General features: G+C 40.6%; 2 protein-coding genes across 3 annotated transcripts; one reads left to right on the forward strand and one right to left on the reverse strand.

Moving 5' to 3' along the window:
* Window positions 1–5,125: 5,125 nt before the first annotated feature.
* Window positions 5,126–12,031, forward strand: LOC139913602 (uncharacterized). 2 transcript variants are annotated; one of them, XM_078287000.1, is made up of 3 exons: window positions 5,126–5,397; window positions 6,567–6,692; window positions 6,977–12,031. In XM_078287000.1, exons 2-3 carry the CDS (start codon window positions 6,576–6,578, stop codon window positions 10,622–10,624), a joined length of 3,765 nt encoding a protein of 1,254 aa, XP_078143126.1. In that variant the 5' UTR covers window positions 5,126–5,397; window positions 6,567–6,575; the 3' UTR covers window positions 10,625–12,031. The 2 variants fall into 2 exon arrangements, with proteins under 2 accessions (XP_078143126.1, XP_071757760.2); XM_071901659.2 differs by lacking the exon at window positions 6,567–6,692.
* A 502-nt stretch (window positions 12,032–12,533) lies between these two features.
* Window positions 12,534–14,176, reverse strand: LOC139913607 (trypsin-3). The gene is made up of 5 exons (XM_071901666.2): window positions 14,126–14,176; window positions 13,854–14,016; window positions 13,026–13,279; window positions 12,797–12,933; window positions 12,534–12,683 (listed from the first exon to the last, which is right to left on the reverse strand). Exons 1-5 carry the CDS (start codon window positions 14,163–14,165, stop codon window positions 12,534–12,536), a joined length of 744 nt encoding a protein of 247 aa, XP_071757767.1. The 5' UTR covers window positions 14,166–14,176.
* Between the last annotated feature and the right edge of the window lie 1,198 nt (window positions 14,177–15,374).

The following is a 15,374-nucleotide window of genomic DNA, read 5'->3' on the forward strand; positions in this document are numbered from 1 at the left end:
GCAATGACTTATAAAAGTTTGAATGTAAAAACATCCGTTGATTTATTTTCAAGTTCAAAGTATGTATTTGGTAAGTTTGTAAGTCAGTTGTGGAGTGCATTTGCCTTTAAATTATCTAGGTACAGTATGGAGTTCATGGTTACCTAAATGACAAAAAGTAAATGGCCTGATTTATTAAATGAGCTGAAAATCATGATGTTCCAACTATAATGCTTCAAGATTGACCCAGGCAACTTGTGGCCTAGCAAGTGGCCTCTTCTAATTTCTGCACTGATTTCAGTAGGACAATTAACAGCAGACATGATGACTGAGTCTTGTTGACTCTTGTACAGTTTGATTCATAAAGGCTGTAGTTCTTAACTGTTCATCCAATATTGATGAAAAATACCTTGAAATCAACAGTTATACTTACTATTCAACCTAGTCTATATAACCTCATAGTTATTGTCATTTCACATACAAAGTAATGAGACCAAAGCATGAAAATCTGTTACTGTCCAAATATATTAGATTTCACTGTACATGAGATATACAGCTTGGAAAAAGTATACAAAGAAGCATACAAATATAAACAAATATTAGTGTTCACATTTTAAGGCCAAAATGCATATATGCCAATATACATTGGTTAGTCATTTATTTTTAAATGGATATGAACCTGATTATACAGTCAGTTTTTTTTAAAAGATCCCCTGGGCCCTAGTGCTCACAGTGTGACACTGTGGTTGGGATATAGTCTGTTATTCTATGGTAAACAATGGGATGTGGTAGAGAATTTCTCATCTCAACTCATTTACTGACCATTTTATTTGTACACCGAGATTACCTTCTTTCTTTGTCTGGCCAATGTAATTCTTTATAATATAATATATTTTATCTATTACATGAAATAATGGTATATTCAAGAAAAGAAAAGATAAATGAATACTATTCTGAAAATATTCTTTTTCATCGTGTTTTGCAGATCAAAATTCACCCACTTTGACTTCATAACTATTGTACATCAAATCACTAGGCGAATCAGTAGCAACTCCAGTCCAGTAGATGTCAGTAGAACCCGGAAGGTGGCTGACTGGACTGTTGTAATGCAAGCGCGCCATGAGTAGAATAAGAGCAAGCTGTCTCTTTTGGTCTTGGTAGCTCACTGTTAGCTACCTACTCCCGCTAAACACCGGCAAATTGTTGCCATTATCGTAAATGACTCATGAAACGACATTTGTTGCTTTCTGTTTGTTGCAAATACATAGTGAAGGAGTAGGACTGTGGCGCTTTGATTTACATTTTACAGGTAAGCCAACATGATTATCCATGTGCTGGTGTGGCTAAGGCTAGCGCTAGGCAAGTAGCAACAAAACATTGTCGCGCACGTTGGTAGACTACAACAAGCGCCTAAAGTATAGTAATACAGTGTGATGTAGTAGTTACTATAACAGTAGGCAGTGGAGTAGTTGGTGTAATTAGCTTGTTGTCAACTTGTTTCAGAGTCTTTGCTAAGCTCGTGTTAGAAGTTTTGGCTTCTGTTCAGAGACTAATTGTTTTAGAAACCTAACAGTGTGTTTCACGAAATTGATTCGCAAATAGCATTAGCTTCATTCAACCAGAAAATTTGATAATCGACTCTCGTTAACTTAGTTAGCATCCGTTACATTTACCATGAACAGTAACTGGCTATTCTGGGCAAGTGCAGTGCCAGCTAGCATCAGTCACCACCAGCTATTATAAATGCATCATATCTGTTAATTTATGATTGTACAACTACTAAAACTGTTCTCCATCCATAGAAAAGGGACTCCAAAGGACCCTACATCAGCAATTGGCACATCCACGCCTAGCCTAACTTTAATCATGCAAAGAGGAAGACGAAAATTGCAACATCTCCTGGCTGGGAGCAGAAGCACAGGACCAGGCTTGATGAAACACCGCCAGTTTTGCTTTAGCTGTGAGCAGATGTTTCCAAACAGAATGTGGTTAGAGGAACACTCCTGTCCTGCTGCAAGTTACATCTGCTCTTGTGGAACTGAGTTTTCTTTATATGTAGACATGCTGGAACACAGCAGTACACATGAACCAGGGCACCAAGTGCTTGATCATCAAACTATAAGGAAGCGCAGATTTGAGAAGCACAGAGAGCAGGAGGAGCAGCTCAAAAGGCTCGAGTCAGCTGGGCAGGGTCTCTGGACTGTGCCTAGCTCGAAAAGTCTGGCAGCACCTTCTTTGACAATGGAGTCGAAGTCACAAGTATCCATTAAATCAGCTCTTATGCCACAACTCCCCATGCGGTCTGCTCAAATTTCACAAGTGCCTGTGCGTCCCCCTTTGTCACAAGCATCTTTGCTTCCAAATCCTAAACCCCCAGCAATAGACACTACTAATAATTTTGCAGATTCAGGTGCACCCACAGTGGATCTTTGGACAATTTATCAGCCAGTGGTGTTGGTGAAAACGGTGCGTCATTTTGACAAGAAAAAGCCATACAATTGTGGTAAATGTGGGCTGTGTTTTATAACAAAGAGATCCCTCACCATTCATCACAATACTCATGCTGTGGATAAGGTTTTTGGCTGCCTCGGATGTGGGCTGCTCCTCTCCAGCAAGAAGACAGTGCCTCGCTACCATCATTGTAACTCACCTATCTCTTCCCTCAAAGTCAGACTCATCACTGCTAGACCGTTGAATTACACGAAGCCAAATCAAGCTGATAGAACTAGGAGTCACATTCCCTGCATGTCTGATCAAAAGAGTCAACGGTTTCACATCACTCCCTCTAAGGAGCTGCAGTTGAAGACACCCGCACACTCGGAGCCAAAAGTGTGGAAGAGACCTACACAGGCAACCTCTGCAACAAATGGGTTCATATGTCGAGTCTGTCACATACCTTTTGAAACTGTTCAGCTGCTTCAGAGGCACAAGTGTATCAGAGCACAAGAATTTGTGGAACAACAGGCACTATCTGGCAAACAGTTTAACAGACACAGGAAAGTGATCAGCCCATATCCTTCTCAGATAAATGGTGAGAAAAAACTTGGGGTGCCAGCTTCTGATAATGTAAAGACAAGCCGAGACGTGGCAGTTGGGCTGGACAGAGGGCTCAGGGCTTGTCCTGTAAATGGGAACATAGAAATGGATTTGGAAGATGACTGTTACATAGTTGAAAGCTCCCCAGCCAAACCTGCTCAGATGATCTACCAGCTAACCTCATCCCTCCCTGTTATTAAGACATGACAAAACTAAAAAGGCACTCAGAGTTTGCAATTCACGTTTTATTGACTTCTGGGCAATGGACCAAGTGCATAAAGATGGCGGTCTCCTGGTTTAACGGCATCTAGTTTAGGTTCATCCCACATTGCAACACGAACACAATGCTTCCCAGCGTCCTCTGAAATATTTTAACAGATTTTCCAGTGATTTACACAGTAGGACGGGTAGTGACATCAAACTGTTCATTTTAATTGTGACGGTGGTTTGCTTTTGTTGGTGCAGTGAACAGTCGTCCAGTATTCATTCCTCAAATGTTAAAATTTGGTGTCCCTACTCTAGTTACAGCAGTAGATGTAAATTAGTAATGTTCAGTATCAAACGTATGTGCATGGTTTACTCACATTGGGTTGGGATAGTCCCATATTGTGTGATAGGTGTTGTTTTTTTTTTGTTTTTTTTTCAAATATGCTTTTTGTAGTATGTCCAGACTGTGTGGTGTGAGGCTGTGAGATTTGACCGCAATGCCTTGTGTGTTCTTACCAGCTTTGTCAGACTTTAAGAATACAATATATGTCAAATTAAACTATATTTTGAAACTTGCTGTGTGTGTGATAATGCAGTAGATTTACCGTATTATCCTACATTAAGAAAATTGAGTTCACATCAGATAGCACCTTTGTGCATAGGCAAAAGTCAGAGTATAAGATATCAATTGGGGGTTTAATTATTTTAAGGAACAATACCATTGTGTCTTTCTACGCAAATGTATTAGACATCTTGTGGAATGTAGTGTATTTTCAGTTGAGGGTAGGAATATGAAAATATAAATGTTACAAATTACAATGCATACACCCAATAATCTGGAAACCTCTGAAATATGACTAGATGATTTGGTTAGTTTACAGTTACATTTTTGAAACATTCCTCTGTATATTTATGTAGATCCTGTTGCATATTTTTAAATATGAGGGAGACGTCAATATATGAATTAAGTGTTTCCTGGAGTCATACGTTTTATTGTGTCTATATTTTTCTACTGCTTCTTTACATGCTTTTTTGCATCATTCCTCATTTTTTTTTATTATATAGAAACATATGTAACACATGAAACACATTACATAGAGACATTGCGTACAGTGGTATTATAACGAATATACAGTCAAGACTTGAAGACGCCCAAGGTTTTACATGTCTTTAAAGTTTTCACAGGTTTATAGTATTTTAATCCATGTAACATTTTTATGTAATGTTCAATCTCTCAAAAGTAGTGAATGGTAGATTCTTCTTCGTCTTTTTTCTGTGACTTATGCAACTGATGATGCCCAATTTTCCTCCCGGTGATGAATTATCCATTTTCTGTCTGGGGGTCACACTGACCCAAATCTCCAGCAGAGGGGGCAAACCATGGGGCAAACTCAAAGCAAAAAAGAAAGGCGCTATGTTGTGTCCATTAATGATGAGGTAGGACAAGAATGGGAATCCATAGATGCTGCCTTCAAGTGCGCCTCGTATGCTCGTTATTCCGAGGTTGTGAATACACTTTTGAAGTGCTTATGGTTGAAATAGACGCTGTAACATATTTTGTTTTGGTGACCGGCGTTTCATTTTAGAAAAGTAGCACTGAGCCACTCTTGTGCTGCAGCAGCAGAACGAAGAGAGAGAAATGTGTGTCAGGCATTTGATTGATGTTTCAGTTTTGGCAAAAGTTTGGTGTGTACATCAGTTTAACCATCAGTTGTTGACACGGCTCCCACATGCTTAATATTCCGTAAACGTCACATCTCGCCAACTCCAGTATCATAGGGACTTCCAAACTTCCCAGTCGTATTTACCAATTTGTTGTGTTCATGCGCGTTCTGCTCCTAATTACTACATTTCCGACAGCACTTGAAGTCAGCAGATGTGCGCGCGACGTGATTGACGCTTTTTCGGTTTGCTTTGTGCATTGAGATATCGAGGGGCCCACCACTGCTAGAAAAAGCCACGTTCTCTGTGCCAGTTCAGATCATAGATTAATGCACGTTTGTAAAAAAAAAAAAAGAAAGAAAAAAGTGCCAAACAAATGCGCAGCGACGGAGCATGTGTTAGCTTGTAGCTAGCCAGTGCTAGCTGGTTCAGTAGCGGTCAGTGTATGGCTACGCAAAGACCACTCTCCCACTCAGGCAAGCAATTTGTGTTTACCACTAGGCATCTTTTTCGGTGAGTGATGTTGAGGAATTACCAATTAAACTGTGATATATAATGCAAGTCATACGACCTGGCATTGCAGTGAGCTATGTCTGTGTGGCCTGCAACGCAACATATCGGAGCTAGCAATCTGGCCTGCTACAACACACCACACGCCTGCATGCACTGATAGTTAGGGTCTTGGTAGGATGTATTGCTAAATGTTTATATTGAAGTTGCCGGGGCGGTCCTATTGTGAATGGTTGTTAAAAGGGCATATGAAATTACCAAATAGGCACAGTTGTGTCTGGGTGGTTACTAGGTGAGCATTGCCATTCCCATCCACAAAAGCCCTTGGCTCCTGTGTATCAAAAGGACCTCACCAGATGAAGCATGCCTGCAGGGGAGATGGGTGAAAAGGCGAGTGTAGTTTGTCTACATTAGCTGTTACATAAACTGTTCTACAAGGCAAGTTTAGTCAAATATATCCTCCAGATTTAGGAGCATTGTATCCTAATATTTGTTCATGTTAACTTTTATGTAGGCTGTTAGAGCCATGAATAGTCACAAAGACTGCTAAAATCAACCATTTCCCTGGAGAAAAATGACTGAAGCTCTGTCACATCTCTCTGGATAGGTATTTAATGAGGAAAACTTCAGATGTGTATTCTGGTTCTTTTGGCGGCCTGCAACAACCATGCTACATTTACTCTTTTCAACCTAAAGCCTGGCAAAATGATGCATGTCCAGCTAGGATAACTCCCCATATTAGGAAAGTAACTGACTATGGCATTGTGATAACAGGGTTCTCACTTAATTTGTCCCAAATGACATCATGACTCACTGCACAACTTTGCTTGAATCACAAAGACGTTCAGCATCCTAATGTCAAATCAGGCAACCCAATTAGTTCTGTGAAGGAGGTAGCGGGCTGTCTTGGTTACCATTTAACAGTGCTGATACAGCCACCACTTGTAAATTAATAGAGCAAATGGGCAAAGCATGTGCTGCATTCATCAACTCTAGAAGTTGTTCCTCTGCTGGACATATGCTCATTTGTGATTTTCAGGTCAAGCGTAATTACACTGTAAGCCAGTGTGACTGTAACAGGCGTTGTGACCAGATACAGTATATTTTGCTTTAGGAACACAAATCAGTGGTTTTCATGAGTTGCATCCTCCTTGTCACTGTTTAATCCACAGACTCTTGACATGGGGAGTAAATTGTCCTTCAGCAGAGGAAGCAGTGACCAAAATTCAGTCTCTGAATTAACTTCTGTGACATGCCATCCTCACATTCCCTTTCATGCCTCTACGGACTGCAAACAGGTAGCTAGCTAGAAAAACAATCACCCCAAAAGTTATGTTGCATACTATACTAAGCCATAACCACATTCAGAGCTTGCAGATCTAGCCATGGATAGCATAAAACAAATTATAATGGCGTTAACAAGCAAACCATGACACTGACAAATAGCTTTGGGCTTTTTTATTGTTTTTGCATGTTTGTTTTATTATTGTTTGTTGTTGCCATGTTTTTATGGTTGTTTTGTTTACAGTTTTTAGGAAACTCGTGCATTATTCAGTGACAATAGGATTTTTCCCTTTCACAGATAGCTGAAGAAAAGATATGCAGAGAGGAAGACAGCAGTCATGACCTCAGCCCTAGATGTGGAGAGGGTCAAGCAATGAAGGACACTGAATTGAATCAACCCACATCTGAATCACACTCATCATCGGGGCATCTGCAATCTGATGGCCTTGCTAATTCTGAAACAGTAGGTGAAGCTAATTGGCAACAGAGTAAGCAGATAATGTCACAGGTAACAATGGAAGGAAAATCTGAAACTACACCTCTGTGGACTTCTACAACAGACATTCCTGGGCAATCTGTGGAGGTCCGTAGAAAACGTGGGCGCCCTCCTAAGAGAAAAAAGCTGCTGATTGAGGCTAACGATGACCAAGATCCTACAGGTCCGGATGCAGTTGAGCAGAAGGAGTGCATTGATCCAGTACCTTGTACAGCTACCATGGCTCCTTTGCCAGAATGCTTGGCAAACCACAACAATGACGATGTACCTAACAGTGTAGACGGTCCCTTAATCAGTGATCCACCTCGCAATGAGATGAGTGATCCTCACTCTGTCTCTGATTGTAAACCAGAAGATGGTATCCCTGTGCTGCCAAAAAGAAAAAGAGGAAGACCGAGAAAAACAGCAATGACAGTTTCTAAAGAGAAAATTGCTGTCGCTGGTGCCGTTGATGCTCATGCTGATAAAGACAGTGGACCTGCAAGGAGACTGAGGAGTAGAGGGGAACAGCACCCCTTGACCCCAGATGGAAAGATATGTTCTGATGTCAAGGTAGACCTAAAGCAGAATCAATTGACTCCCACAGTGCATGTGCCAAGCCAGAATAAATCCAACTGTCAAGGTATTAAAAGAGGTAGGCCAAAGTTAGCTGATCGGCAGATTCCAGCTAAAGTGTCAAGACTTGCTGTTAGCCAGGAGGCCTCATCAATGCTGAGCAGTGACACAGGCTGTGGAGAGAGAGTAGAGACAGATAAGCAGGCCAAACTGAACACTGACAAACAGGAGGCCGATGTTGATGAAAAGGACAGACACCTTTGCCCCCAGTCTGGAGTAGGACCACAGCAGAGTACAAAATTGATGGAGGGAGCATTGCCACGAAGGAGATTACGTTCTAAGGTGGCAGTCGGGCCTACTTCCCAAGTTATTCCTTCACAAAGTCAGCACAGTTTAAACTTGGTAAGCCCTAGAGGAAGTGTTGAGCCCAAAAAGGAGCATTCAATGAACATAAATGGCAGTGAGGAATTCAAGTCACAGGGCAGCGTTGACTCTCCACCGAATACAGAGCCCGGTAGCTCTGATGTCAGAACCTCTCGTAGACATGGACTACCACCTAAACCTGTTGGGATCCCCTCTAATGTTAAGGCTGAGGATATAGAAATAGAGCTAGATCAGTTTAATTCCATCTCAGATTCGAATAGTCATACATCTTTACAATATAATGCCAATACTACAGTAAAGTCTGAGTGTCCAAACAGTCGGCGAAACACTTTTGGGTACAGGAGACGCAAGAGAAGAAGAAGAAATGTGTTGTTACAGAGAGAGCACCTTGCAGTGGCAAACCAGGGCCATGAAGGCGACACTGAAGCTCAAAAAAGAACAGACTGTGGTGACCCTGATAAGGAGGGTAACTCAAATGGTAGCTCCACTAAACGAAGGGGAAAAACTCTGTTGAAATGTAAGGACTGTGGTCGTACATTTAAATTTTTGTCTCAATACATAATCCATCAACGCATTCATACAGGAGAAAGACCCTTCAAATGCCCTGAATGTGGCAAAGGTTTTACAAAAAATTCTAACTTAAATCTTCATCTCAAGACACATAAAAAGAGCAACGCATATCAAAAATGTCCACATTGCAAGATCAAATTCTCTTGCGCCGAGTATTCTGCTCATATGAAGATGCACTCGCATGAGCTGAACCAAGGCTCTGAGAAGGCTACGTCTGAAAGACATAGCAGAGGTGATGACCATGACATCAATGAAGCTCTTCATACAGTAAAGAGAGATGGTGGTAAACAAGTGTGCCAATATTGTGGGAAAACATTCCCCTTTCGGTCTGCACTTATAAGGCACGTGCGCGTACACACTGGGGAGAAGCCATACAAATGTGATATATGTGGGAAAGCCTTTGGTCAGGCCTATTTCCTTCGTGTTCATGAGTTGACCCACTGGTCTGTGAAGCGTTATAACTGCACACTCTGTGGAAAATCATTCACTCATTATAGTAATGCAAAAAACCATTCGTGCAGATTTTTTAAGGACAGTGAAGAAATTCAAACTAAGAGACGAGTTAAGCCCTCACTATCTTATACATGCCACATCTGCAAGAATACTTTTTTCCAGCTGCAAGAGTTCAACAGCCACATGAAAGCCCACACTGGTGCAAAGCTTTACCGCTGTTTATTGTGTGACAAGCTTTTTGGTGTGATATCAGAATTCAATGCACATCGCAGTCACTGCCACCGAGCCAGAGGAGAACATGATGATCCCACTTCTGTGATCAAGGATGAAGAGACAGTTGCAGCAATACAGTACTCAGTGCCACAAAATACGCAAAGAGGTTCATCAGGACACAAGTCATTTCCCCCTGTCACAACCATGAATTGTGAAACACCTACAAAGAGCAGTCACACGTCTTTTCAATCTTCACAGACCCACCGCAAGAAACGCATTATTAACTCAAAGAAACCTTTCCAGTCAACCATTATACCATCTCAGAATCTCTCACACCTTGTGTCAAAGTTAAACAAGCTAGATAACAGATCCGACCCCAGGAAATATCTATGCCCAAGCTGTGGACGGCTATTCCGACACATGGGACGACTCCGAGCCCACATGCTCACTCATGCCCGTGGTAAAAGTTACACCTGTGGCTGTTGCGGCAAGACCCTTGAAAACTGGAAAAAACTGTGGCATCACCAGAGAATCCATAGACAGAGACGCGGCCGTTTCACTTGTCCTCAGTGTGGTCAAGGTTTTCGTTTTGTGGAGCCCTACAAAAGGCACATGACTGAGCACCCAGAGTTCCAGTGGATTCAGGGAAAGCCCAAGAAAGTGTCCCTGCCTTATCAATGTGAGCAGTGCAGCACCAGCTTTAAGACACTAGATTTGCTGTTCAATCACCAGCTTTGCCATTCCTCAATACAAGATGTACACAGGGACACTGATTACGATTTATCACTAGATGATCATAGTCCGCACTCGAACAAGAGAATGTTCAGCCCTCTCATAAACAACCACATAACAATGTACCATCCTGAACCTCAGCAAAACGACTTCTGCCCTTCTTCATCTCTCCAAATGGACAACCCCCTGGAGGGCCCCTTATTGAAATATCCAGACCCAGTTCCTCCAGAGCCACCACTGATACAGGTGGTTCCCTTTGCCCAACATCAGAGTCCTGACTCATGTAAAACTGTCCAGCGGCCCAAGAGCACACATTTGTACCAAGATAAAGAAACCAGTCATGACAGAATAGGAGAAAATGTAATTGGAAAACAGATTGCAACTTTAAAAGCTGCGAAAAGGAATGTGACCCGAGATGCTGTCAAATCAAATGAGTGTGAAGGGTCTTCTGAGGGCATAAAGTGTGCTGTGTGCGGTAACACTTATTCCATCATTTCAGACCTTTATCAGCACTATTTGCAGCACGCTAGAGGACAGTTGTAATGAACTAAATGGAGAACGTCTGCTCCTACCATATGTAGATTGGACTTTTTTCCTCACTGTGTTCTTATTACAGGGTTCCCATTGTCATGGAAAATAGAAAAATCATGGACTGAAAATTGTTTGGGTTTTTTTTCTACGCCTGGAAGAGTTATGGAAACTGAAATGTATCTCAGAAGATTTGGAAATGTCCTTCAGATTTGTTCAGAATCATTTATTCAACCAGTTAGATATGTATTTGTCAAGTATTTTTAATTTGGTCTAATTAGGCTACCTAAGACAATAATCACCCAAATAACAGATTTACTTATTAATGATACAAACGGAATTTACAAAATATTGGGGACACCCTTTATTAAATCCGTACCAGTCACAAAGGAGGATGTAGATAAAGAGAAGCATACGAGTTGGAGAAGGATTTTTAAATTTTGAGACAAGATATGGATTGTGCAGCTCAATATCAGAAAAATGTCCCTCATATTTTGTACATTCAGTATGTTTTTTGGCTAGCCAGACAGACATTTAAGTAGCTATTCAACAACAAAATTAATCATTTGAACATAGATGCTGACTAATACTTGTTAAGAAATTGTTATATTTCAGTGATTAATCATGGGAAAGGTAACGTTTGATTAGTAGGAAGTTGTAGAAACCATGTTAAGAAATGACCACTGAAACATTTTGACTATTCATTCAGCCTTTGTTGTTGCCTTGCATTTTGTGGGAAACTTTATTTTATAACAGCATTTTTCTCCCTAAAAAGTATGAACAATGTAAGTAGTAGATGTATATTTTTACACAGGCTTCAAACATTGTCACCTTGCTACTTTATACATCCGTTCACTGTATAACGAAGGTGAATTTAATATGAACGTTAGTGTGCATTTTATCAAAACCATGTAGGTCTATTCTTCACTTATGCAAGTCATACAAATACTCAAATTGTTTCAGAGGAAGTGCTGTATTGTCCAAAAAGCTCAAATTAAACTTGTGTTCTGGTCGACAACGGGGACTTGTTTTTTCAGCTTTTTATACTTTTAAAATTCATATTTATATCAAACTGTGTTGACTTCTGGCATGTATATTTTTGTCAAGAAGCCCTGAAATGGATTTGTTCTGCTGTGGACTTGTAATATTGACATGTGATGGTTGAAATCAAATGATGCTAAATTTTACAGAAATTACATTGGCGAACACATTCCACATTCCATAGTTTGACAGGAGATTTGAAGAAGATCCATAATTGTTGACTGCTTTTAAATAGCTACATTTTCCTGCTTTGGTTTCAGGCTTGGTTTAATAACTTCATGAAAAAAACAATCAAATCACATCATTTGAAAAGATGTTTCTCTGGTGGACACCCTGTTGTATATATTTTTATGCTCAATTGGTTTGTCTTTGACAACAATAAAGGTCACTTTTCTATTCATGTGATTGCTATTATTTTTATGTCACAATGTGTGCATAGATTGCTAGATATATTTCTTGAATAGTATATATAAGGAATGGTTAAATTCATTAACGCCTTTGCTCTATGATATCCATGAGATGTCACTACTGCAATCCAGAAATGTTTTTGGTAACATGAAAGCTTGAAGCTTAATGAAACTTAAATATCAGTAGGCACTACTGCATCCTGTATACGTTAACTACCCCAGTAGATGCCAAGATGCCCCTAGTCGGAGCATTTTACCATATGTTGATGGGAAAAAACAACTTAAACTTCTTCATAGTCAGTTAAGGACCTGCTGCAGCATATTTCAACGGTCCAAAGTGATGAATTTGAATACAATGTGTAGTGTTCTGAGAAGCAGTCAAACACATTAATTGGCTTTGAAAGATGTTTTAATTTCTTGCCAGCAGGTATCTAGTTTCCAGGCTTAGAACAAATGTTCCTTCCAGTAAGGTTAATTTAGTTGGAGGACATGGTGCTCTTGATCCAGGAGTTGTAGTTGCAGACCTTGGCATAGACACCAGGCTTGTTCCTCTGGGCACAGCCGTAACCCCAGGACACCACACCCTGCAGCTGACCGTTGCACACCACGGGGCCGCCGGAGTCACCCTGACAGGAGAAGAGGCAGAGACAACAGAGTGAGACGCAAGATGAGAGCAGGGCTGTTTCGAAGTTTGGTCGGTTCCACTTTGAAGTACAGTGATGATGACTTTTGTTCCTACCTGGCAAGAGTCCTTTCCTCCCTCAAGGAATCCAGCGCAGAACATGTTGGAGGTGATCTGTCCGGGGTAGGAGCTCCTGCAGCTGCTGTCGCTCAGGATGGGGGCATCCAGGCACCTCAGGCGATCAGGGTAGTTGCCTAGAGGGGAAGGAAAGAATGTAGTATATATGAATTTTGCCATCAGTTTCTAACAAGTTTTTACCTAAATGTGATTGTTGCTGTTTCCTTACTGCCAGAGCTGCTGGTGTTTCCCCATCCGGAGATCAGACAGCGAGTGCCTGAGCTGGCACAGCTGGAGGGCAGGGACACGGTGCGGACGTAGCTGTTCAGGGTGGCGGGCTTGCTCAGCTTGATCAGCATGATGTCGTTGTCCAGGTTGCGGCTGCTGTAGCGGGGGTGCTTGATGACCTTGGCGGAGTTAATGAACTGCTCAGTGCCCTCATTGACAGCGATGTTGTGCTCACCGAGACGCACCTGGATGCGGCTGAGGAGAGAGGCATGAGGTAAATCACGCATTTGTTAAAAACAAAAACAGTAATCCCAGACTGAACCACCAAAAGAGGTTTCATATGAATGTAGCCTTAATGTCCAGTGTTGGGGATTCGCTTCAATACATGTAATTACACTAGTAGTTTAATTACATTTTGCAATTGGCCTAACTTGGTGGTAGTTCAACTAAATTCTAATTTGAATGGTGTTTTCAGTAGTAGCCTATATTCCTTTTGTGTCATTTTGAGGTGTAGTTAATTACTGCAACTACAAAGTATTTTGAATATAAAAGAAATTAAGGGAATTGCATTTTTTCCTCCCTTTTTTACTAAAGTTGTTTGAACTACTATTTCTAAGTAACTTGTTAACAAAACTGTACTTCTCTTGTGAATAACTTTGCTGTAGTTAGTAGTAGCTACTGACCTATGCTTTCAAAGTAGCCTCCCCAACACTGCTAATCCATCTTTCTACTTCAAAAATTGTCATTTTTGGAAATTAGCCGGTTTGTGGCAGCCTTGTGGTATAACAGTAAAGTCAGTTGAATCTAAAATAGAACCTATATCACTTACGATTTGTAGCAGTGAGCGGCAGACACCACCCAGGTGCTGGAGATCAGGGAGCCTCCACAGAAGTGGTAGCCAGAGCTCAGAGAGACCTGGTAGGCAACAGAGTTCTTTCTGCACTCGTATCCTCCCACAATCTTGTCGTCCTCATCCTCAATGGGGGCAGCAACTGATGGAGAGAGAGAATAAACCAATATTTGGCTTTTACAGGATAGTAATTAAAAAAAAATTACAATGTATATTAAAGACAGTAACACTGCTTTAGTTTTCATACTCACATGCCACTGTGAACAGAGCCAGAAGAATGAAAGCCTTCATGATTGTGCCGGTCTGTGCCTCGGTGCCAGAACCGCTATTCTGTCGTCCCTTTTAAACCCCTCTGTCCCTTCGTTATCTGATTGGCCAAGGACACAACGAAACATTTCCATTTTCACCTTTCAAACAGTAACACGTGCGTGAAAACACATCTGGTAGACGAGAGCCAACATAATGATGATGTGTCTTTTCTTCCCACCACCACCCCAGTGCACTGGCTTTATGAAAAATATGACTATAATTTTGTTTCTGTTTGACATTCCTGCAGGAGTTCAAAGCAAAACATTTTGCCTTTGCCAATATCCTCATAAAATGTCTGTTTATCACTCAATGAACTGTACTATATTGGTTTAAATCACAGTTGATTAGAGATGGTATTGAGAGGAAAGACCAATAACCTTTAAAGCAACATTGTCCATCAATTGTCTGCATTTCACCATAGTTTTTATTTATTTCACCTCCAGTCCTCAGATTTGTATTCATAGCCACATACAGTAGGTGACCTAGACCATGGAATGAAAACCTCCTGTTCCTTTGCACTGTGGAAAGAGACTTGTCATCAATGCGGCTATACTATAAAGGTACATTTCCTCATTTTTGTTTCTAGTGAAAAATGATTGTTTCCTGCTTTTTGTGTTCCTGGTTCATAAAACACTGAGTAAACAAAACAAAACCAAACAAAACAGAGATTGATGTCAAATTGTCATTTTTTTATTGTTTATTTTAATGCAGTCATACTGTAAGTGTACAATACATTTCTTTTATACATTTTCTATCACACATTAATAATGTATGTTTTGCTTCAGGGGGAACAATGTTAGGTCTCTCTTCTTTTTTCTTACAAATGTTTTTTCTTGACTATGTGCCACTAAGATTGTTTGTGCCACTAAGATTGTCATTCTTTAGTACTCATTTGTACTGTGATGATGTATGTATTGAAACTTAACATATTTTAATTTGAAATGAATGGATGAATTATAATTATTATAACTATAACTTTTATAATTATAACTTTTTATGACCAAGAAAACATGAGTATGTTGACATAGCTACCCCACCGCCTGCTATTTATTTGTTGATTGTATTGTCTTCGCTTGCTGTCTTGTTGTTTTGCTTTTATCTTGTGTTGTGTTAAGTGTTATACTGGAGGACCGCAATGGAAATAAGCCTTCGGGCTTTATTGTGTTTTCATCCTCGGTGATTTTTAATGTA

This window comes from Centroberyx gerrardi, chromosome 12 (assembly GCF_048128805.1).
Source record: "Centroberyx gerrardi isolate f3 chromosome 12, fCenGer3.hap1.cur.20231027, whole genome shotgun sequence".
NCBI lineage: Eukaryota > Metazoa > Chordata > Actinopteri > Beryciformes > Berycidae > Centroberyx > Centroberyx gerrardi.

Bases quoted from the DNA above. Each gene is read 5' to 3' on its own strand.
- LOC139913602 (XM_078287000.1), top strand. From the start codon at position 6,576: ATGGGGAGTAAATTGTCCTTCAGCAGAGGAAGCAGTGACCAAAATTCA. The intron at 6,693-6,976 runs GTAGCTAGCTAG...TCCCTTTCACAG, and splicing joins CCTCTACGGACTGCAAACAG to ATAGCTGAAGAAAAGATATG.
- LOC139913607 (XM_071901666.2), bottom strand. From the start codon at position 14,165: ATGAAGGCTTTCATTCTTCTGGCTCTGTTCACAGTGGCAT. The intron at 12,934-13,025 runs GTAAGGAAACAG...CTTCCCCTCTAG, and splicing joins AAACACCAGCAGCTCTGGCA to GCAACTACCCTGATCGCCTG. The intron at 12,684-12,796 runs GTAGGAACAAAA...TTCTCCTGTCAG, and splicing joins GAGGAAAGGACTCTTGCCAG to GGTGACTCCGGCGGCCCCGT.